The sequence below is a fragment of the Equus przewalskii genome, chromosome X, assembly GCF_037783145.1.
Source record: "Equus przewalskii isolate Varuska chromosome X, EquPr2, whole genome shotgun sequence".
NCBI lineage: Eukaryota > Metazoa > Chordata > Mammalia > Perissodactyla > Equidae > Equus > Equus przewalskii.
In genome coordinates this window covers 40,702,642-40,727,867 of record NC_091863.1, presented here as the reverse complement: position 1 = coordinate 40,727,867, position 25,226 = coordinate 40,702,642, and the positions used below count along the sequence as shown (strand labels likewise).

At 43.1% G+C, this 25,226-nt stretch overlaps 1 protein-coding gene across 3 annotated transcripts; it reads left to right on the top strand.

Annotated features, from left to right (window-relative positions):
• Positions 1-1,770: 1,770 nt before the first annotated feature.
• AKAP4 (A-kinase anchoring protein 4) lies at positions 1,771-12,137 on the top strand. Of its 3 annotated transcripts, XM_070606234.1 has the most exons (8): positions 1,771-1,948; positions 2,111-2,257; positions 2,519-2,693; positions 4,216-4,311; positions 5,430-5,480; positions 6,022-6,123; positions 9,048-11,186; positions 11,778-12,137. In XM_070606234.1, the coding sequence occupies exons 4-8, from the start codon at positions 4,216-4,218 to the stop codon at positions 11,931-11,933; spliced, it is 2,544 nt and encodes an 847-aa protein (XP_070462335.1). In that variant the 5' UTR covers positions 1,771-1,948; positions 2,111-2,257; positions 2,519-2,693; the 3' UTR covers positions 11,934-12,137. The 3 variants fall into 3 exon arrangements, with proteins under 3 accessions (XP_070462335.1, XP_008507888.2, XP_008507887.2); XM_008509666.2 differs by lacking the exons at positions 1,771-1,948; positions 2,111-2,257 and having other exon boundaries at positions 2,444-2,693; XM_008509665.2 differs by lacking the exons at positions 1,771-1,948; positions 2,111-2,257; positions 2,519-2,693 and adding an exon at positions 2,806-2,930 and having other exon boundaries at positions 11,778-12,127.
• Positions 12,138-25,226: the final 13,089 nt, after the last annotated feature.

The window sequence follows — 25,226 nt, the reverse complement described above, 5'->3', positions numbered from 1 at the left end:
TCCTCCGCTCACCGACCCCGCATCAAGTAAAGGCCAGTTTGAGAGCCTCAGCCTCTTGAGAGAAAGAAGAGGCAGTGGATATACTATTACCTATGACTGCACCTCCTTACATTTTTGTTAATTGGTTTCCCATGCAAATGTTGCTCTTGTTTGCTCCTGGTTAGCCTCCAGGATGACAGGACTGGGGTGCCATGGGACAGGGCTCTAATCATCCATAATAGTTCTCTTTGTCATTTAGGGGATTTGGTAAGACATTTTCCAGGCCCAGATCATGGTTGTTCCCTTCTGGGCTGGGAGAACATAGAGCATTTTTTGGTTTTTTAATTTTAGGGATATACATTCTTGTGCTTGGAGAATAAATAAACATTTCTTTGCTTTGCTTCTTATTCCACAGATATGAGCCAGATATAGGAGGTCCAACTTTTTCTTTAATCATCTAAATTTTCCCTTGATAAAAGGGTGATATAGGAAAACCAGGTTCTGTACTGTAGATTTTAGCTTATCACCACTGACAGACTGCCTCCTTGACCAAAATTTATTTTTTAGTAAAAATTATATATATTTAAGTTACACAGCATGATGATTTGACATAGTCAGGCTCCTCTGAGACCTCTTCCCAACCAGGCCTCAACCTTGGCCTATAAGAATGGCAACTTTCAGCACAAACAATTTTATCCTCTCCCTACATTAAGAGACTTGAAGAAACACTAGCATAGTTTCTATCAGCTCTAGGGCATGTCCCTAGGTTGATGACCCTAGCCTCCCTAAAGTAAAACCTGAGTAGAAGCCCCTGACCTCCCTTTTCTTAGAACATTTACTTTAGAAAACTTGCGATTGTAAATCCTTTGTCTGTCCCTTTGAGATGTATCTTCTACAACTCAAGAGTGTCTGTCAGAAGGACTTGGGAGCCATCCCTTTGAAATGTATAATCATCAAGAAAGATAGGGCCCTCTTCTCCCAGTCTCTATTCAAGGGTAGGAGCCTAATTTTGATAAGTAACAGTTAGTAAATACAGATAGCCTAATCACCTTGATCAACCTCCCCCCACACACAAATTTCCCTCAACACTTTTCCTTTAGCACACCTCTGCATTTATAAAGCCTCCTGCCTTTTGTGTCAGTGGAGATGAGCTCTATTCTTCTGAAGTCTCTCTCCCCTACTGTAGTAGCCTGAGTAGAATCTGTCTTGCCACCTTTTAATAAACGTCCAGCTCTCTTTCTCTTTGATGCCATGAACAAACAAGATCAAAATTGTACAGCAGGGCTAAGACAAACAATCTCAGGGGTAACAAGGAAAAGAAGAATGGAGGTAGAACCAAGAATATGAAACTTTATTATTTAGGGGGTCATCTCAACTGATTTTTAATTCAGCTGCATTTATTCACATGCATGAGGATAAAGTGGAGGCATGTGGAGAAAGGACAAGGAGAAGACAAGATGAACCTGGGCACAGTGAGAACCATTTTGTTGTGGGCTAATGTTTCCAAACTGGGGCTAAACTGAAGGCATCTCCAAGTGTAATGCATAATCCTCTAAAGAATACTGTAGCCAGCAAGCCAGCACTGGCCATAATGAAGAAGAAGTGGGGCTGAAGATCTTTCATGGCTTGAGGAGTCTATGAAAGGCGGACCCTGTCCCAAGAGGACTGGCTTTTTTTCTGGGCTAATTATATCTCCTGATGAAGCTTAGAGCTTGCTGGACCACTTAGACACTCAGAATCCTAAAATGGAGCCCCCAATTTTGTGCTGTCGCTGTTCTCTATAGAAACAGCAATGCCATGAAGTAGAAGTTCTGGTACCAACTGGTGGTCAGGCTTTAGGAAAGTATGGAGGGTTGAGGAAAAGAAGCAACATCTTGGGTCAGATTGGAAGAGTCATCACAGCATCCAAATTGACAAGAAAAAGTTATTCCAAGGTCCTACGAAATAGCCTACTCTGATAACTACAAAGGTAGGGGCATCTTCTGATTTCGTTTTGACTAGCTAAGGGGGTGTCTTGATTATGAGGTGAAACCACAGAAGCTGCTAAGGCAGCCTCCAACTCTGTATTTTCATAATTTTATTCAGGATGCCTAGAAAGGACTTTGACATACATTTCTCTGTTTCTACACAGAAATCTAAGGATCTCTTGCTACGTAACTCTGAATCCCAAGTGCCAAATCCAAAGAGAAATAAGCTAAGATGTGAAAATTAATACTGTTTCATTCACAAAGGCTGGTGGTAATTCTGTACGTGAAAATTACAGACCTCCACTAAACTGGTAACTAATATGATTAGATTGTTCTGAAAGTCTAGGAAGAAGAGGGAAGAGAAAGGAGGTCTCAAGGGGTTGTGAGCTGGACAAAATGTGAAAGAAATATGTGTACTCTCCTAGACAGAACAGAAAAAGTTTGCCACACGGCAGACAGCCTGATGTGCTTTTGACGTGAGGGGCTACTGATGTGCCAGCCTGCCACGCCTTTGCTGAGGTTGCTATGGTTTCAGGCATTGTGACCCAATAAACTCTGTTGTCACACCCCAGGGTTAAAGACAGCAGGGAAAGGCCTGGCCCATCAGTCTCGTCCAACAGCTGACGGGGGTGGCAGCCAGCTCCAAGTGCCCAAGAACTTGGCACAGCCCAGTTCCACCTAAAGGGGCACATCTCCCTTCTGGGTGGACACTTTCAGCCAAAAGTCTAAAACAACTTCATCATCAAGGTAATAAGTTCATATATTTTTTTTTTTTTACAGTTCTTTAGGATTTTGACTGAGACTATATCCAAATCACATGAGGGACTTCTGTGCCTCCCCCTCTTTTTTTCTAGACTAGTGGTCTCTAGCTCTTGAAAAAAAGAAACTCCCTCTTCTGAGGGTGTGGGAAGCCTTTTCCTAAATCTTTTTCAGGGATTTGCAGAGATTCTTGCCGGGAGAACTCAAGAAGATCTTGGGAGAATGGTAAAGTATAGGGATGTAGTATTATTTCTCATGTGAAAGGATAGCCTCAGAGGATAGCTGTTATAAAAATGTTGAGAGAGAGAGACATGGAAAGAGGGAGGGAGAGAGTGGGAGGGAGAATGGAGGAATGAGAGAGGGAGGAAGGGAGAAAAAAAGGGAGGGGAGAGAGAGGGAGAGGGAGGAAAGGAGGGAAGGAGGAAGGGAGGAAGTGAGAGAGGGAGGAGGAGGAAAGGAGGGAGGGAAGGAGGCAGGGAGGAGAAGAGAAGGGGGAAGGAGGGGGAGGGAGGGAGCTAGAGATTAAAGAGGTCTAAATTTTGAAGGAAGTTGGGGGAAAGGAATTCAATAACTCTCTAATACTTGGCGAAAACAGGTTTCTCTTACTAAATTTTAGAAAGAAATCAAATTCAAGCCCAAGATACCAAAACAACTGTGTCTTACACAGCAAAAAATAGTGCCTTCTGCCATTTCCTCTTTCCCTTTAGTTCCGGACTGGGGTCAGAGATGGTAAGGGGGGTTGAAGGAAGTTGGCAGAGATTATGTTTTCTTTTAAAAATAAAATTAAACTTGGTCTGATGGGATCAGGGTCTGGTCTTCCCTCAGACATTTGTCTCTTGGTTATATCAATGGCTTTTAGACTGAGTTTTCTCAACATTCAGAAACTTGTTCTACATGTTGGAATCGTATATGTTGTTTTAATAAAAAGGACTATTTATTCACTCTACCGGTATTGACCTTAGTCTTTTCCAATAGCCCTACGTGGTAAGTATTACGGCTATTTACCTAATTTCACTTTCTTTAATGTAATGAGAAAGCCTGTGGTTGAGCTAAAATTCAGTTAAAGGGGATAAGGTGAACTTGATTCCCAAAAGTGAGTAAAGAAAAGCGGAGACAGGTGAGATTTAGTTAGTGCCGTTGGGTAGAAGTAAATCACTAAATTTAATCCCCACAGTTTCTAGATATCCTTTTAAATTTACTTCCCAGCCTGCCATTTTTCCTGACTGGTGTTCTCCCAAGTCAATATGATAGTCCCATGGTTCCAAATACTTGGTGTGGGAAGTCTAAATTAAAGGAGACTATATTGTGCTAAAAGATGATGATCCCGATCATCAAGTTCAAACGCTTCAGAGTGTCCTTCCGCCACTGCGCACCCCAGCAGTTCCTAGCCTAAACCTATATGAAACACGAAGACGGGTTTCAGGAAGCCCGCCAGAGATTCTTATCCAAACTGAGCCAGTTTCTAGAAACCATACATAAGTCTTTCAGATTTCTTTTCTTTCTCTTTCAGATGTCTGATCATATTGACTGGTTACACAGCCATAGGGACGTGTGCAAGGTAGATCTCTACAGCCAAACGGGACAGCAAGATCAGAGACGGAAAGTGGTATGATATAAAATGATTCCTACTAAGGAGTAGAAAGGATTGGGGTATGGGTATAGATATCCCGGAGCCCAGGATAGACTAACGGAGGGTGATACTGTGACTTCTGCAGGAAACCAAGCTCAGTAAGGTCTGTGGGGGACCAGCGGGTTTATACATCACAATGGGACAAATCAAAGGGGCAGGATGGGGAGTGATGTACAGCAGCTGGGGGAGGGGGGCGGGGTTTGGAGGAGGAACGTGGGGGGGTGGGGGGGAGGGGGATGAGGGGGCGGCGGGGTGGGGCGGGGCGGGGCGGGGCGGGGGGGGGGGCGGGGACCTGAGGGGAGGGAGGAGTGGTGGTTGCTGAGCTACCAGGCCCTATTACCTAACACCTCTGAAGTCATAATAATGTTGCCTAGCTACCGGTAAGTTACACTAAAGTGGGGCTCCCTTAGGAGGGCAAAATACTTCATGCTGTTTCCCAAATTTCAAGTGATTTGCCTAGTATTTCACACTTTTATCATGTTCAATGCCACTTATACTATTATTTACTCAATATGTATTTCTGCAATGTCTTTAAAATTGACTTACATTTAAAAATTGCCGTCACCCTAAGCAATATTATCCATAATATCACAGGTTTGATGTTCTAATATGTATTTTTCCTAATACACAACAAAAAATGCACCTATTAAACACAGAAATGCTTATCCATGTACCACCTAAAATCTTCTATAGCATCAATAGTAAAATACCACATTTGGGGAACACTAGTGTAGTTGAAAATGTTCTAAACTGGGAGCCAGGAGAATCAAGTTCTAATACATTTCACTTTTGAGTTTGTGTCAGCCTTCTCAATAAATATAGACATTGTGTTTTGAGCCTCTCCCTAACAGGTAGGTATCCTCATTTAGGAAACGTAGTAATGCAAAGATTCTGTCTGCCTAATGATAATCATTATATTAACGTTGATTGAGTGCTTGCTATGTATAGACGCTCTGCTAAAAGCTTCACATGTACTATCTCACTCAATCCTCAGGAGAACACTGTAAGGTAGGTGCTATTATCTTCTCCCAGAAAGGGAAATTACAGCCTTTTCTCTAGAGTTTTTCTAAATTCACCCCCCTAATTCGATGCAGATATGCTTTGTCGATGTGTCCACCTTGACAGCAGAAGATAAAGATTCCAAGGTGGGTATTCTCTGCTCCTCTCAGAATTGGGATGGGTGGGAAACGGCTGAGAAGGCTTATCAGTGACAGCATGAGGAAAGGGAAAGGTTGTGGCAGAGGATAGAAAGATGGAGGGGACTCAGGTGGAAAGCCATCATTCTCATGAGCCCAGGATCCCTGGTTCAGAATTTACTGTCACTCTAGATATGAAATCTCATTTTAAACTCTGTTTAAGTTGCTGGTAGGGCTGAAAGAATGGAAGATAGCATGTCAGAAAAGTGAAAAAAAAACCCTGTTCAAAAGGTTGATGATTAATGGATATGGTTCCTAAGACTGATGGCTTTGTGAATACCTCCCAGGGGTGGGGGGAGTAGTAATTTATGGGAGGAACTTTATCTCATTCTTCAGAGATTAGCTAGCACTACAAGCCTACTTCTCCTTCAGAAAGAAAAGTGACAATAAGAGACATGACACTTATGCTTTGAAGTAGTAGCCTACGGGGCAGCTTGGGGATGTCTCAAAAAGCAACTGTTCATAAGAATCTCACCCCTTAATTCCATAGGATGCTGGTGGTTCCAATTCAGACGGTGGCTTAAACCTGGAGAATCTGGAAGAAAAAGAGATTATTGTGATCAAGGATACTGAAAAGCAAGACCAGTCTAAGGTATACTTAGCCTCTGAGTCCACCGTTTCTAATTCTCAGAGCCCAATGCTGAGTCTGAGGACTCTGGTACAGAGATAGTAAGAGAACTACTGTCAAACAGGCCCATAAATTTGAATATTATGACATTCTAGAGAACACAAGCTTAAGTTCAGAGTCACGGTAAGTTCAATGCCCAGGTATCTAACAACGGCACTAATCACAGAGGCTCGGATGCCTTTCTTGATTTCGGGTACCTACTTCAAACAGAATCTTGCTATTCTCATCCTAACAAACATATGGGCTTATAAGCAAGATCCTGTGCAGTGTTCTTTGCTGGCTTGTAGTCGATTTCTGTGCCCTACATTGCCCAGCGTTCGACAATGAAGAACGAAGATATGGAGCAGAGAGGATCCACGATGACCAAGAGCTGTGGTGGCCTGGTCCCCACCCTGTTGTCTAAGAGATTACCCAGGCTGTCGGGTAGCATAAAGTTAGAAGCAATTAGACTTGCACACCACTGTCACATACAGAATCTTTTTGCTTTTGTGTAAATATCCTAAATTATATCTGTTAGGCCTCTAGTTTGGGGTGAGCATTAGAGCACATGTCAAGTCACCCTCACAGCCCTATAAGCCTAGAGTGGCCGGTATTGGAACAGTATATTCAGCTTTAGCACAAAGGAGTCAACTATTTCTTGTTCTGTGTCCCTAGACTCACGTTATAACCAGAAACATCATTTCTGGCCCCAGACACCTTTGGAGTGATGAGAGCGGCCTCTGAGGAAGGAAAAACCAGTTACAAAATATTCTCCAAAGGGTTTTGGGTTCAGTTGGGGGTAGCCAACTCCATTTTGGAGTCTTAAGAAAGGGATAAATTACACCTTGTGTTTATTTTTAAAGAGCAGCCCATATTTCCTACACACAATGCAGATCTCCTTGATTGTAACTTAAGCCCATTTGCAAAAAGTTGACTTTATCATGACCTCACATTTCCAGGAATTCAGCGAAAAGAGAAGAGATGAAGCAATGGAAGGGGCAAAGAGGGCAATGGTACTTAGCACTGAGTGGAAGATGTGGAAGATGTGCACGACACAAATACACATATCCAGACATGGGCATACACAGTCACAAGCATGTATATTCTCTCTCTATATGATATATATACATATATATTATATACAATGTATATGTATGTATGTATATGTACACATATGTACATATGTACATATACATTATATATACATATATAATATGTGTGTGTACACACACATATAAATTTACACAAAGTGACACACACATTGATATATACATTTATATACGTTAAAAAAAAATGAGTTATGGGGCTGGCCCCATGGCTGAGTGGTTAAGTTTGCACGCTCCGCCTTCAGCGGCCTGGAGTTTCACCGGTTTGGATCCTGGGTGTGGACATGGCACCACTCATCAAGCCACGTTGAGGCGGTGTCCCACATGCCACAACTAGAAGGACCCACAACTGAAATATACAACTACGTACTGGGGGGATTGGGGGAGAAAAAGCAGGGGGGAAAAAAAAGATTGACAACAGTTGTTAGCTCAGGTGCCAATCTTTAAAAACAAAATGACTTATACAAGCAATGACACACACAGGCCTGGCTACATGTGACACTGACAAATACATACAAGCATGGATATAACAAACATATATATTGACCTATTCATAAATAATGACTTACACATGTATACAAAGATATACAGTTATACAGAGTCAGATGCATTGACATGCCCACATGTGACACACATAAACGTGGATATATAAATCCATGCACACCATGTATAAACATAATCTCACACATGTTAACACACACAAGCCTTAATCAAAACATAGTGACCATACAGACTCAGGTTTTGGAATACACATTTATAAATATACCTCATGTCGATAACACGCATACAAACTCAAAGTGACAGATATTCATTAACTCATGTTTGTATGCATTGATACACACAATGAGATAAATGCAATGACATCCCCTCTCATGTATTCACACACATACTCAAATGTCAGCGTGTGTGCAACACTGACACACATTCTCAAGCAGTGACATAGCATCTTATAAATATAGCATAAATTGATACCCTATCTATTGACATACACAGTCATTATACAATCACCTATTTGTACATGTTCATATTTTAACATACACACTTATAAATATATTATACATTATACATTAATTAGACATTAATATATTAATGAGTATGTATGTTAATTTATGCTTTAACATATATAAATATATTTATAGCTGCATGATACGTGATATTGGATTTATATCATAAACATATATGCAGATCACTTAAATCAATACTTGCTCATTTATATATTCAGAGACACACTGACATACACACTCAGTTTTACATTCACATGTGTATAAAATATACACACTAACATGCATGTTGGCCTGTACAGTAGACATATACAATGGGTATTGATGTCAACACATTATTACACGGGCTTCCACATAGTCAGTCACACATGTGCATTGACATACATATATGCATGCACATACACACAGGCACATTTTCACATACTAACAATACAGACTGACATTCTCACAACTATTGAGATGTTCACACTCATGAATTGCTATATTGGTGTGCATATACACACACAACAGACTCTGACACATTTTTGACACATATTGAGATAAGCACAAATACTCAGATAAAACTGACAAATATATTGATAACACATGTGTAAAGTGTACAAATATATATATTCTGAGCTTTTGTTGCTGCCACTTGTGCTTGAAAGTGTATTAATGGGTATAATTGTGTGTTATGTTCCCATGAAAATCCTAAAGGTCAAATCCCTAATCTGTGCTATTTAGAAGATGTATCTTCTAAATAAAATAAGGAAAAGAAGTAGCCTACCCAGACTCTTATGGATAGGTGTTCTTCTTTTTCTAGACGGAGGGATCTGTGTGCCTTTTCAAACAAACTCCCTCTGATCACATATGTGTCTTCAACTGGCTTCTCAATGATCTCCAGAAATATGCCTTGGGTTTCCAACACGCACTGAGCCCCTCAGCCTCTAGCTGTAAGCATAAAGTAGGAGAAACAGAGGGTAAATTCCATAAATTACCCTCTGGGAACTGCTACAGAGTCTATGCTGATCAGCTGAACATGGATTATGTGACCAACGGACCTCAAAGCCGACATCTAGAAATGACAGCAGCCAAAAACACCAACAATAACCAGAGCCCTTCCACTCCCTCACCCAAATCTCCTAACACTCAGAGGGCAGTTATCTCTCCTGGTGGCGAATGTTCCGTGGACGACCTTTCATTCTATATCAACCGACTAGCTTCTTTGGTAATCCAGATGGCCCGTAAAGAAATCAAGGAGAAGTTGGAAGGTAGAAACAAATGCTTTCATCATTCAATCTATCCACCTCCTGGGGACAAAGGGAAGAACAGCCCCCGCAGTGCTTTGAGCAAGATCGCTTCTGAAATGGTCCATGATGCTGTAGAAGTGACCTCTGCAGAAATGCGGGGCACTGGGGAGGACAGCAGAGATGGTGGGCGGAAAACCTTTATGTATAGTGAGTTATCCAACAAGAGCAAGAGCGGAGACAAACAGATGTTCCAAAGAGATAGCAAGGAATTCGCAGACTCCATTAGCAAAGGACTCATGGTTTACGCAAATCAAGTGGCTTCTGACATGATGTTCTCCGTTATGAAGACCTTGAAAGTGCATAGCTCTGGGAAGCCGATCCCAGCCTGTGCGGTGCTGAAGAGAGTGTTGTTAAAACACACCAAGGAAATTGTGTCCGATTTGATTGATTCCTGCATGAAGAACCTACATAACATCACTGGGGTCCTGATGACTGACTCAGACTTTGTCTCAGCTGTCAAGAGAAATCTTTTCAACCACGGGAAACAAAATGCAGCAGATATCATGGAGGCCATGCTGAAGCGCCTGGTCGGTGCCCTACTTGGCGAGAAGAAGGAGACTAAATCACAGAGTGTCTCGTATGCATCCTTGAAAGCTGGGTCCCAAGATCCCAAGTGCAAGAACCAAAGTCTCGAATTCTCAGCCATGAAAGCTGAAATGAAGGGGAAGGACCAGGGCAAAATGAGACCAGAGCAGTGCAAGTCCTTGACCAGTGCTGAGAAAGTCGGTGAACACATCCTTAAGGAGAGCCTGACCATGTGGAATCAAAAGCAGGGAAACCAAGGCAAGATGACTAGCAAAGCATGTGTCAATAGGGAGGAAAAAAGAGAAAAGATCAGCCCTTCCACAGATTCACTCGCGAAGGACTTGATTGTCTCCGCTCTTATGCTGATCCAGTACCATTTGACCCAGCAGGCCAAGGGCAAAGATCTACATGAAGAAGACTGTCCTGGTTCTTCCACAAGCTACACAGCTCAGAGTGCCCAATACGAAAAGTGTGGAAGTGGCCAAACTGCCAAGGCTCTTTCAATGAAACATCTAGAGTCTCGTGGAGCTCCTGGACCCTCCACCTCTCTAAAGGAGAATCAACATGTGAACTGCCAGAAGCTGGATATGTCAAACATTGTTCTGACGCTGATTCAGAAACTGCTTGGTGAGAGCTCGTTCAACTGTGATGATATATCTGAAGGTGAGAACAAGCATTCTGAGCCCAGTACAAGCAGAGGAACGTCCATGTTCAAGAGGCCTGACAGAGGGGAAGAACAATGCCAGGAGAATCAAGAACTTGACTTTGCCAGTGGGCTGAAGCAAGTGAACCGGCAATTTATAGATCAACTTGTGGAATCGGTGATGAAGCTGTGCCTTATCATGGCTAAGTACGGCAACAATGGGGCAGCCCTTGATGAGTTGGAAGAACAAGCAGCCTCGGTGAACAACGCCAATTACCAGGCCAGTGGCTCCAGACGTAGTCAGAGTGGTGTGATGCCACAGAACTATCAAGACTCTTCTGGGCCCCAAGTCATCGTCAATAATCATTGCTCAACAAGTAGCTTGCAGAAGCAGCTCCAGGCAGTCCTTCAGTGGATTGCGGCCTCCCAATTTAACATCCCTACGCTCTACTTCCTGGGAGATGATGATGGACAACTGGAGAAGGTAAGCAATGCCACAAGACATAAGAAGAAAGAGGGTTGGAATGGGGAGGGACAGTGAGGCAGAATTGTACTTAGAGCCCAAGAGCAGTCCACACACACACATACACACACACACAACCCACAGCTGCATTTCCTACATTAGATGAATTCCAGAGAAATAAATAAATAAAATACTGAACCAAACTATTTTCAGTTCAGGACCTGAGCCAGGCAATCCTCCCTACTTCCAGTCTCATAGTTTTTTAGGGAGACAGGAGAACAGCAACCCCTAACCTTGACCTAGTAATCGGCACAGACTAACTGAAGGATCCAGCACCTGGTGAGAAGTACTTAGTGAACACAATTGATTCCAGAGTTTGTTTTTTGAAGCTCAAAAAGAAAGTAACTTTGGCATTTTGATCTATGTCATTAGAGGAGGGTCAAGGAAAAAGGAAAGCCATGTCAGCAGTCTCCAGTCCTGGATCTGCGGCAGGCTTTACTTTAATCCTAGAATCATGGATAGGAAGGTGGGTGAGGGGTAGTTCACTTTATCCATCTGGGTCCCTTCTCTAAAAGCATCATGTGACTCAAGCTATTTCTGCTCTCTCCACAGCTTCCCGAAGTTTCGGCTAAGGCCGCAGAGAAGGGCTACAGCGTGGGAGATCTTCTTCATGAGGTCATGAAGTTTGCCAAGGAACGACAACTGGATGAAGCCGTGGGAAACGTGGCCAGAAAACAACTGCTAGACTGGCTGCTCACTAACCTGTGAGCTAGCAACTCCTTCCACTCCTCTTAATTTACTCCCCCCAGCAGCATTCCCTCCCAGCCGGAGCACCCCTACCATGAGGCCAGTGAACTGCGTGCTACACGACTGTGTTTCCCAATACATCTGAGCAGTTGGGCTGTGCAAATACAGGGTGTCCAATGAGCTGGGCAAAAGCATGAATAAAAAAATGAAAAAAATGTGACTGTTTTCTTGATCAGACATATCTGAGTCAAAGGAGAGGAACTTGTCCAATTCCAAGGACTGGTGATACAATGTCAGACTTGTGTTCAGATCTTACCCTGGGTTTTTGCTGAGTACCCAAGAGATGGGGATATAACCCATGTCCAGGTCCCTAAATAACCTGATTTGCCCAAATAATCTCAGTTCACAATCTATTTCGAGTTTTGCCACCAGTGGCCTCCCTGTTTCTCCCAGAATTGCCCACCTAACTTGATAATCCCTCTTCTAATCCCAAGGATGCCGCTTTCTTGGTCTCTGTTAAGAGTTTTCAGGGGTCCGGCCTCATGGCTGAGTGGTTAAGTGCGCGTGCTCCGCTGCAGCAGCCCAGGGTTTCGCCGGTTGGGATCCTGGGTGCGAACATGGCACCGCTCGTCAGGCCACGTTGAGGCGGTGTCCCACATGCCACAACCAGAAGGACCCACAACTAAAATATACAACTATGTACTGGGGGGATTGGGGGAGAAAAAGAAAAAAAAAGATTGGCAACAGTTGTTAGCTCAGGTGCCAATCTTTAAAAGAAAAAAAGAGTTTTCAGATGGGCTGGCTTAGAGGAAAAACAAACTGAAGAAAGTATGCTATCGGTGGACATTGCCCCCTCTTGCCACATACACACCCCTAGTGTTCACTGCACATGGCTAAATAGTATCCAGAACTACAGTGGGATCTGATCCTCCCCCATGTGTGAATAAAACTCCCTTAAAAGTCATTTGCGGGGCCAGCCAGGTGGCACAGAGGTTAAGTTCACACGTTCCGCTTCAGTGGCCTGGGGTTCGCGATTCGGATCCCGGGTGCGGACATGGTACCGCTTGGCAAGCCATGCTGTGGCAGGCGTCCCACATATAAAGTAGAGGAAGATGCGCACGGATGTTAGCTCAGGGCCAGTCTTCCTCAGCAAAAAGAGGAGGACTGGCAGCAGTTAGCTCGGGGATAATCTTCCTCAAAAAAAAAAAATGTCATTTCCTTCAATTGATATTTCCTTGTCTTCCATCAGTCTGAGACAAAAATTTTCCAAGAATGGTAAATTCCTCATGGTTGCTGTATATGAATCCCAATGTCTCCTTTAAGACTTTCACTAAGTTCTGAGATTTGTTATATGCTTCTCAAAAGTCAATCACAATGCTAGAATTCATTGCCAATCAGATCAAGGTAGTGGTTTCAACCATGTGGTTCTCTTTTAGTCAGTTTGCTGTGGCGTACCCTAGCACTTTTGAGGTGCCCATGGCTTAGTAGAACAAGCACAGGATGTGGCATTCTTCCGGACTCAAAAGTCAAAACTTCTGCCTCTTACTAGTTGCATGGCCTTATGAAGTCACCTAGACTCTGAGCCAGTTTCTTTATCTGTAAAATGTAGCCAAAAATTACTTTTACTGTTTAGAGGTTAGAGGAATGGATGCCACGATGCTTTGCACAAGGTGAATCTTGTTACAAATGTAAATATGTGAAAGAAGTTGTACTTCTCAAAGCCCATCCTAATACAGTTGCAAGTGTTCTTGATACATTTCCAAACTGAAAGCAAGATTCTCTGAGTATGGGACCCAGAGAGGCACTTTTGGCAGGAGGTAAGAGGTACAGAGGCAAACTTTGCCAACTTCTCCACAATGCCTGGACCAGTCAGAAGGCAGGGCTCTTCAAAGCAGGGCCTTTAAAACTCCCAGCCCAGAGGAAAGCTAATCAAACCTTTTCCAGTCACACCCCACCCCAAGAAAATCTTTGGAGCTGAGCCACCACAGATCCTTCTTTTTGTCCTTGAAGAAAATCCTTAATAAACAAATCCTGGGACCAGGGCTGCATTTCTGATGACTCACTCCTCTCTGAGCACAGCTGGGTCCCATAGTAGTTTACTTCCTTGATTAAATTGGCTCTTGACTTGCTCCTGATTTTTATTATGAGGCCGCCTTGGGGATTCCTTGGAATGTGGAAATAGAGCAAAGGAAGTTATATGTTGTGTTAAATGAAGGGGTTGGGGCAAAATGGTCTCTAAGAGCCTTTCCAGTTCTGACATTTGAGTCTAAGAAAGAGTTTCTTTTCCATAATTTCTCAGGGAAACTTGTGTGGATGAGGTAAGCTCAGGGTGAGGAAACTTGATTTTTGCCAGAGCTAACTGACAGACTCCAGCAGAGAAAGGAATGCTTTGGGCCACGAAGGGCCCTGACAAGGATCTGGAGGAGCTCAACAGTCCTTGGGGTTTATTCCTGGAGGGTGAGACCCTGGCCTTTCATCTCTCTAAATGAAGAAGTGATCCCAGGCATCCTATTAGCAATGTGGCCATGCTCAGTGCCAGCAGCTGGAAATGGACAAGGACTTTTGCTGAGCTTAGAGCCCTATATGTAGTAGGAAAGGGATGACAGGAGTAGAAGGAGAAGGAAAACATGATTATCTCCTGGCAGACGATGTAATTGGTTTGATGTCTCTGAGAGTTTTAGTCTCTCTGAACTTTAGGCCTCCATTTCAAAAGAAAGCTGTGAGCAGAACTCCTCCGGCAGATTACTGCAGGACCAGGGCTAGGCTGAGGCGAGAGGCACTTGCCTCAAGGGCAAAATTTAAGGGGGCACCAAAAAACTCAGTAACCAAGGTAAATAGTATTTTAATGCACTATTGAAAAAACCCCGAATATTAATACCAAAAAATCCATGATGAACAAAATATCAAAGATTCTATTACAAATGATCAGTAACAGTGCCATGCCAAACCATAATGGAGCGTGAGGCAAAGGAAAAATTGGTAAGACTGGTTTTACGGGAGTAACACTTTATGGGAGATTGCCAAGGCAGCATTTAGAGAATGTATTGCCCTGAAAGCCTGTATCAGGACAAAAAAATAACAGTGAATTAAGTCCCTGCCTAAAGAACTTAGGAAGGGAACAAATCACCAATCAAACAAGTTTAAAAAAGGGGAAATCAAATTTGGAACAAGGAAAAAAAAAACAGAAAATGAAATTTCACTTAAACTTAAAAAAAATCAGGGATGAGGAGAGGGATGTTTCAATATTTTCTCTCTTAACATAAGAGTACATCTTTCCAAACAAAAGCTCATATTAGGCTAATTCTGGCTAAAAACAGGAACCACACAGGATTGCCCCTGTTAAAATTCTTCTTTAAAATAGTTCCAATAATGAAAGAAGAGAAGGAAGTAAAAAGTAGAAATATAGAAGTAGAAATAAAAATGCCACTTTTGCAAATGATATATTTGTACATCCATGAAAGTCAAATCCCCAAATACCAGAGGTGATGAATGAGTTTTGCAACGGTATAGAAGATACTTATAAGCTGTAAGAATTTGCCATCAACTAAAACAGTTCCAGCTCCTTTCTCTCCAGTGACTCAAAGACACGTAAAAAGCCCAGCAGTTCCCCTGCACTAAAATCTCTGTGGTGTCAGAACATGAAGTAAAATCTAAGAGAATCTGTTGAATTTCTATATCCCAGAGCCACCCAGCCAGAAAGAGGAGAGTCTAATTACCATCGTGACAATAATATTTAACACTTGGGTATTAAGGAAGGCAAGAAATGACATTTATAGAGCACTTACTGAGTGCCAGAAACTACTAGGTACTTTAATTCTTTCAAAAACCTCATGAGATGGTTTGTTATTAGCTGTTTTTACAGATGAGAAATTAGAGGCTCGGGTATAAAGAACTTTTCAAGGTCATAAGATCAGTAAGTGGGACAGTTGGGATTCAAATCCAGGTTTGCCTCACGTCAAATACGATGCTCTTTCCATTCTATCACAGTGTCTTCTTATTAATTGAGAATCTGTGTTTATTAAAAAAAAAACTATAAAACATGAATAGAAAAATAAAGGAAAACATAAATAGAAAAATAGACCATGCTCCTGACTAATAAAACTATATAAAATAACTAATTCAACATGTAGGTCTCATCTAACGCCAATTTAAATCTTTATGGGATAGTCTCAAAGTATCTCCCCCAAGATATTTATTAAATGCAAAGAGAAAAATAGTAACTTTACAATGGATAAGCCCATCAGTCACACCTTAATTATGTCATCAGGGTTATCATCAGTATAGACATATTGGTGTCATGTACCTCCTGATGTGATGTCAAGAGAAGGGCACATCACCTCTGTGGCATTCTTGCCAAAAATCCATAATCCCAGTCTAATCATGAGAAACTATTAGATAAACCTAAACTGACAGACATTGCACAAAATACCTGACCAAAGTTCTAAGGGAACATTTTAGAGTTATGAAATGTTGACTGTGTATCTTGATAGGGGAGGCATTTAATATATGTGTAGACATTTCTCAAGACTCATCAAACTGTACACTTCTGATTAGTGAATATTATTCTATCTAAATTATATCTCAATAAAGTTCATCTTAAAATATATTTAAACTTAATACCTGTAGGAAAAAAAATTCCCCTCCCACTGTTGACAAGTTTCTTTGCTATTCTGCCTCTTTCCAGAAAATCTGCAATTTAGCAAGTCTTTCTGATTTCGGGCTCTGAGCCACCCTTAACTTGTGGCCCTCCCTCCTGCTCCTTCTACTTGTCTGGAGTGGCCCAGGACAGGCCCTGGGAAGCTCCCTCTTTATGAGAACTTCCCTCCCAGATCCCAGCTACAAATCCAAAGTGAGGTTTCCAGCTCAACTCCTTCTTGTCATGAAAGTCTCCTCCTCAGGAAAGCCTTCCTTCCCTATCCTATCTCCTACAGTTACTTTTCATTACACCACCCTGTTTTATTTTCATCACACGGATATAGCGTTTTTATTATTATTTACTTGCTTATTGACTGTCCCCTCCCACTAGAATGGTAACTCCAGGAGCACAGGGACCTGTCTTGTTCCCTACTGTATCTTGGTGCCCAGCACAGCGCCTGTGCATAGTAGCCATTAAATAAATGTTTATCTAATGAATAACGATTCACCTATTTCAGTGTTCCCTGGTGGGGAAAAATAACATTAAATGGGGAAACAGAAAATTCATCACTAACCACGGCCACTCAATATAGCCAACTGTCAGTTTCCTCACCTCAAAAAGCTAATCAAGACCTTTCATATCTACCTCTCTGGAGGTGCTATGCAGATCAAAGAGGCAAGCAAGGTGAAAATGTTTGAAATGTGCCTAAATGTGCCCATTAAAGCTTCAATGCAAAATAATAATAATAATAATAATAAAGTCTAACATTTACTGAGCTTTTACTATGTGCCAGGCAGTCTTCTAATGCTTTCTACTATTAGGTCCTTAATCCTCCCAACAACCCTATGAGGCAGGTACTATTATCATCCCATTTTGCAGATGAGGCAACTGAGGCTCACGGGTGCTGAGTAACTTGCTCAAGTTCATATAGTTAGGAAGTGGTAAAGTTGGGATTCAAACACAGTCCTGGCTCCAAAGTTTCATACTGTACTGCTTCATACAATATAAGGACCTTGTCCATAATGTCATATGTCAGGATGAGTCCTGGCACAGTGCGGGTAATACTGACAGAAGGAAGTAGGCACATATAAGATGTGACAGGAACCTTGGGAGTGGGGTGGATAGTTGACTGGGAGGAATCCCGGCTGGTGGATAGGCAGAGATTTCCAAAGGGTATTGCAGGCATAGGCCAAGGGCCAGAAGAGCCGAAAGCAGCCCCAAGCAGCAGGCATCTCAATAAGCAAGCAGAGACAGCTCCTGGGATTCACGGAGCAGGCAATATCCCCAAGTGCAAGCAGAATTGATGGTCAAAAGGCATCCTAGAAGAACAAACTGGTAATTTGCATTTGCTCACAGTGCCCAGGGCCACTACTGCTGGGGGATGCCAGGCAATCAGAGAGAAAGAACAATGTCAGACAAGCCGGCACATGTGCTCCCTGGTAGGGAATAAGGGCGGTCCATGATGGTGTCCAATTAGTGCTCCTGAGAGCCAGACTGCATGAGGCGGGGGGAGAAAAGAGTTATGAAACACTTGGGGTGCTCAGGGCATTTACCAATCACTATGAAAGTATTTGGATATTTTAACAGCCAGTAGGGCTATACCAGTGTCTAAAGCTGGAATGCCAGCCCTAGGTTGGAAATTCGTTACTTTCTCCCATGTTCCTCAAGCCTCAGGGTCTGGCTAAAACCTGAATTCGAGGTAACATCTGAGGTGAATCCAGCTGAGGTAAGGGTGGAAGGGAGGGAACCCATAAGTTGCTCCTTCTGACTCACACAACTCTATCCTAGCTTTGATCACACTGTATTATAACGTCCTGTTTACATGTCTGTCTTTCCTGTGGACTATAAGTAGCATGGAATAAATGGATATGAAGGGCCTCCCACCTACTGGGCAGCCCATCAATCAATGTTTGCTGAGTAACAGCTAACATGTATCGTGTGCTGACTTTGTGCCAGGCCTCTCATCCGGTCCTCACAGCACGCCTGTTGGTAGCCCCATTTTGCAACTGAAGAAATGAAGGCAGAGAGGATCAGAAACTCGCCAATATCTGGGATTAAGCCTTGGCAACCTGATTCTGGAGTCTGTACTCTTAACTACTATGCTTGATCTGGTGGCTGGGGGTGCTCATACATGTACAAAAGTTCAGAGATGAATAAAGTATGGCCTGTTTAGGAACTGGAGAGACATACAATAGCTGGAGTGTAGAGAGTGTGAAGGGGAAGTAATGGGTGACAAAGCTAGAAAAGTCAGCTGCCATCAGATTGTGAAGGACCTTGTATATCACAGTTAAAATTTTGGACTCACTTCTAAGGTCAGTGAAAAACCATTTGAGCCCAGCAGTTTCAGGGCGAGATTTGTGTTCTGGAATGCTCACTCGGTCTGCTGTGGGAAGGATGGATTGGAGGCAGCATTGTGCCGCTCAACTGTTATTTACTTCCTTTGTTTATTTTTGTTCTTTTCCTTCCCTTCATTTTTCATTTTTAAAATGCCAGTCTCACTGGACTTTACTGAAGGTTAAGAGGATTTATCCACATCTGGGCCAACACATCTCTTGAGGGGCAGGTGGGGGAGGTAAAGGGTGCCCCTTATGACTAGCTGGAAATCCCCAGGAGCCAACTGGTGAAGGGGAGAGTAGTAGGTTTTCCCCTTCCTTTCCTGACGCTGCACTTTGTCTCACAGCCTGTATTTGGCACTCTCACTCCCACCAGATGCTAGGAGTAGTAGACTCCAGATCCTGTGCTCCCCCCCACCCCAAAATGACAAATAGGTATATTTTCTCTGACCCTGAAGGGGTTTCACACGACAGCTCCCAGAAACTATAAATCCTGTCCCAGAACTTGGCAGGAGGGAGAAGCAAAGGCAAACACCCAGACCTGCTAAACTGCCTCTTGGGAGTATGATAGCATCTGTCTCCTAGAGACCTTGCTTTTGGAAAAGAAATTTCTCCTGTCTGAGATTTCAGGTGCCTTTGTCACTCAGCCCTGTGGTACAGACTGTCGGCTGAAGGGAAGAAGAGGCTTACCAGGAAAATCTCTTCTGGCACCAAATGGTCCACTTTCAAACTGATATGGTAACTTGGTTCTCCTCATCCTGATGCAACCCCTAGACCGAGCACACCTAGAATGACTTTTATCATGTATCTCTATCCTCCTTCAAATATACTCTTGAGGTTTCCATCCTACTTCCCTGGCCCTTCCTTCTCATTCTGTAACAAAATCCCCTTTCTCTGCCCACGTGACAAATTTTAGAGTACCCCAGGATCTAGCCTCAGCTCACTGCTCTTCTCACCACCCCTACTCCCTAGCTGCACCTGCTTTGCAAAGGGTCGGAGGAAGGCCCAGCTGAAACATTGCCAAAGAGAACTAGTGCCAGAGTTTGGGTCCTGAAGGAAACAAAGAACCAGAGGAGGCAGAGCTGGGTCTGAGATGAAGTTCTCACAGTGGTGCTTCTTCATTGAAGGTCCTGGAACTTTTTACATTGCAGATTCCCAGGCCCTACCTAAGGAAAGTCTGCATTCCTTAGTTTTGGGCTGCAGCACAGGCACATGTATTTCGAAAAATCTTCTCCAAGTGATATTCTATTACCCCTTTATATTTTGAAAAAATTAAAACCTACATAAAATTGTAAGATTAGTACAATGAATATCCATATACCCTTTATGAAGTCTCACCAGTTATTAATACTCTGCCGTCTACCTTTATCTATCCATCTAGTACACAACTGACTAAAATTTTGTATATATAATAATTATTAAAATAATAATTATTTTGCTAAACCATTTGAAAAGTAATTGCAAACATCATGATATTTAACCCTAAATACCTCAGTGTGTATCTCCTAGGAACAAGGACATTCTTCCACATACAATTCATATTCATTTTTTCTTAAATATCCCAATAATGGCCTCTATAGCCATTCCCCTCTACCCCATCCAAAATTCATATATTGCATTTAGTTATCCTTTAGTCTTCTGTGATCTAGAATAGTTCCCCAGCCTTTCTGCTGGTCTTTCATGACACCGACACTTTTTGAGCCCAGGCCAGCAGTTTTGCAGAATACCTGAGAGATTTTGATCCATAGCCAAGGCTGGGAACAGCTTAAAGAGTACTTTACTTTGGAGAGATCATAACCAGTCAATGAACTAAAAGGCAGGCCTAAGGCCAAAACGGAGGGTTAGGAACTGCATGAAAACTAGAAGGAGGTCAGGAGTGAAGTGAGGAAGGGTGGTGGCTGGGCAGGTTGGATGGCTGAAAAATATAAGGTCACAACAGCTATTCTTCCTATGGTTACAAATACTCAAATACACCCAGCAGTGATTCCACGGTGATTTCTTCTGTCTTCTCACCTGTCTCCTGCGCCCCAGGTGCTTATTTTGAACTGTCTTTGGGACACAGACATTTATTGAGCATATGCTATGTGTCAGGCACTGTTCTAAGTACATTACATGTATTACCTAATTTAACCTTTACCACAACAAACTCTCCAGGAGGCAGGAATTATGATTGTCCCTGTTTGATGGGTGAGCAAAGTGAAGTGCAGAGAGGTGGTAACTTGCGCAGGGTCACACAGCTAGTAAGAGGGGTACCAGAATTTGAACCCAGGCAGTTCTAGCTCCAGAGATCTCAGTCTTTTTTTATTTTTTAAATTATTATTCAATAAAATTGACTTTTTTTCTTTTGGTTTACAGTTCTATGAATTTTGACACATGTATAGACTCATGCAACCACCACCACACTCAGGATACAGAACAATTCCATCACTCCAATAAACTTCCTTCCTGCTATCCCTTTAAGAGGCAGCACCCCGCCCCCGCCCCCGCCCACCGACACCCCTCCCCGCCCCCGCCCCCACCACCAGCGGAGAATGTTGCTATTTTTGTTTCGTTCCTTCTGCAGGCCTTTCCCAAAGTCAGTTTGTCATTTGGGTTCTTTAAGTTTTGCAGTTAACTGTTTTTTCCCTTGTATTTGCCAACCAGTAGTCAGTTGGATCCTCGGGGAGGACCGTTTAGTTCAGTTCTCAGTCTCCGTTATGCTAGTTGGGATCAGTTTAATGCACGCAGTCAGTTGGATCCTCGGGGAGGACCGTTTAGTTCAGTTCTCAGTCTCCGTTATGCTAGTTACGATCAGTTGCACGCAGACAGTCAGTTGGATCCTCGGGGAGGACCGTTTAGTTCAGTTCTCAGTCTCCGTTATGCTAGTTGGGATCAGTTTAACGCACGCAGTCAGTTGGATCCTCGGGGAGGACCGTTTAGTTCAGTTCTCAGTCTCCGTTATGCTAGTTGGGATCAGTTTAACGCACGCAGTCAGTTGGATCCTCGGGGAGGACCGTTTAGTTCAGTTCTCAGTCTCCGTTATGCTAGTTACGATCAGTTGCACGCAGACAGTCAGTTGGATCCTCGGGGAGGACCGTTTAGTTCAGTTCTCAGTCTCCGTTATGCTAGTTGGGATCAGTTTAACGCACGCAGTCAGTTGGATCCTCGGGGAGGACCGTTTAGTTCAGTTCTCAGTCTCCGTTATGCTAGTTGGGATCAGTTTAATGCACGCAGTCAGTTGGATCCTCGGGGAGGACCGTTTAGTTCAGTTCTCAGTCTCCGTTATGCTAGTTGGGATCAGTTTAACGCACGCAGTCAGTTGGATCCTCGGGGAGGACCGTTTAGTTCAGTTCTCAGTCTCCGTTATGCTAGTTGGGATCAGTTTAACGCACGCAGTCAGTTGGATCCTCGGGGAGGACCGTTTAGTTCAGTTCTCAGTCTCTGTTATGCTAGTTACGATCAGTTGCACGCAGACAGTCAGTTGGATCCTCGGGGAGGACCGTTTAGTTCAGTTCTCAGTCTCCGTTATGCTAGTTGGGATCAGTTTAACGCACGCAGTCAGTTGGATCCTCGGGGAGGACCGTTTAGTTCAGTTCTCAGTCTCTGTTATGCTAGTTGGGATCAGTTTAACGCACGCAGTCAGTTGGATCCTCGGGGAGGACCGTTTAGTTCAGTTCTCAGTCTCCGTTATGCTAGTTGGGATCAGTTTAACGCACGCAGAGGTCTAGGGTAAACCGAAGAGTTCATAAACAGTTTTACCGGGCCACTTTCCTGAGGTCCTCACTCTCCATTATCTTTCCAGTATTTTCTGGTTCCCTGGACTGCCATTTTGGGTCCTCTAGGCTAGAAGTAAACCATGTCCGGGTTGCACTGTGACTAGGGCCAAGTGGAAGGGGACAAGGAGAGGGGAGACAGAGACAAAAAGAAAGCAGTGGGTTTTGGCCCCTTTCCCTTAGAGCTGCAGGTCCATTGAACAGAGAGGAAGGTTCCCCTTAGGAGTTTTGGCTGCTGCCAATTTCCGTTCCAGGCTGCTCTTTGCCACTGCTGCGACCTCTACTGTTGGACGACCTGGTGACTGAGGCGCGAGGGAACGAAAAAGAGGGGGGAAAAAAAGCACCTGGCTATTTCCTCCACTCTCTCTGGGCTTTAGGATTTGGGCTTTAGGATTTCCCTCTGCTGCCAGGATAGAGGCTTTCTCCTAGATCTCTGTCTGCACCACAGTGCTCACTTCCGGTTTTCAGAATTTGAGTTCATGCTCAGAGATGCTGGACGAACAAAGATGTTAAACTTACCACCAGTTTGGTGGTACTTTTAATTCTCGTGTTCTCTGATCTGCCTGCTGATATTTACTTTTCACAGTTCTCAAATAGTTACCCATGCATTCTGTACAAGTTTTATAGTCAAGCTCAGTGAGAGAGAAAGAGAGGTGTGTTTACTCCATCATATCCAGAATCAAAAAATCAACCCTCACTTTTAAGTCCCATGCCATAGTGCCTCTCCACATAAATGTTCCATAGACATCATGAGATCATCATGTGCCAATCGGATTTCCTTACCTATTCACTAGTCTTACTTCTTCCAGTTATCCCTTCTCAACCAACCTCACCATCGTTCACCCAGTTGTGCAAGCCAGAATCCTGGGCGTGTCTGACTCGCCCCTCTCCATGATGTCCACATCCAATCACTCATTGATCTTTGCTTCTCCCTATTTCCACCATGTTAAATTATTCAGGCCTTTATTCTTTACCATCTGGATTATTGCTACAGTGAGCTAATTGGTATAATTGGCTATTTTTTTAACTTTCTACTTTTTAAACTTTATATTGGATATATAGAGAAAAGCACACAAGTTTATAAACTTGATATATTATCAGAAATTATCACAAACTGAACCTGCCCATGATCAAGGAGCAGAACATCACCAGAATTCAAAAGCCCCTCTTGTGCTCCCTCTCAAACACTACCCATTTCCTTCTCTCTATAGGTGACCACTATACTGCTTTTCAACACCACAGCTTGGTTCTGCCATTTTAAAAACTTTATGTATAAATAGAATCATACCGTATGATTTTTTTGTGCCTAGTTTCCTTAGCTTAATATTATGTTTGTGAGATTCAATTATGTTGTTGCATGTTGTTTTATTCTTCCTGTTGCATAATATTCCATTGTATGTTAAATCGTCCATTTTATGGTTGATGGACGTTTGGGTTGTTTCCAGTTTGGACCTATTAAGAATAGTGCCACTATGGGGGCTGGCCCCGTGGCCGAGTGGTTAAGTTCGTGCACTCCGCTGCAGGCGGTCCAGTGTTTCGTTGGTTCGAATCCTGGGCACGGACGTGGCACTGCTCATCAGACCACGCTGAGGCAGCGTCCCACATACCACAACTAGAAGGACCCACAACGAAGAATATACAACTATGTACCAGGGGGCTTTGGGGAGAAAAAGGAAAAAAGTAAAATCTTAAAAAAATAAAAAGAATAGTGCCACTATGAATGCTCCTATACATGTCTTTTGGTGGCCATAAACACTCATTTATACTGGACATATACCTACAGATGATATTTCTAACATAGTTACATTCAACTTTAATAGATACTGATAAACTCTTTACCAGAGTGGTTTTACCAATTTGTACTTCCACCAGTAGTATATGACAGTTCTGTTGCTCTGTAGCTGGATACTATTTTTAGAGATTAATATATTTTTTCTCCCTGTACATTCCTGTTTTTCTTTTCTTCCCTCAAGCAGGTGGCTGGTTCTGGCCCTCTTGGACACCACGAGGTTTGTACCAGGGCAGAAAGCTGACATTTCCCATAATTTCCCATAACACTTTCTGGCTTTTGTTCACAACACCGTTGAGCCCCAGAGGGAGGAAAAAGATTGCCAGTAAGGAAAATAACATCTTGGAAGAAACTGAAAGGGAGAAGGATTTTCCCAGGTTGAAAAAGAGATTCCCCCAACATAAGAGGAGAAGAGAAAGAGCTCTATGTATTCCAGAGTGACAGAGCCTGGCCTGGCTTCTGGGTAGTGTGTGGGGAAGGTCCCAGAGAGAAGTGGTGAAGTGGGAATCTAGGATGGTAAGACTGTAAGCAAAGCTCTTTCACAAACGCATCAGAGTGCTGCTGGACCTGAAGGGCCTTGCGCAGGGGCCGATGGATATTTCAGCATGAACCAGCCTGCACAGATGACTTGATGACTAAAGGGCCATACCCGATGTCCTGATGCATATAAAATCCCAGAGCTAAGGCACAACTCTGCATGAAGGGTCCCAAGAAGTACTAAAGTTGAGTTTCCCCCTAGACTTATGGGATTGGGAGCTCAAAATAGAATTAACTCTGATTTGTAAAGAGATGTGATATTTCTTA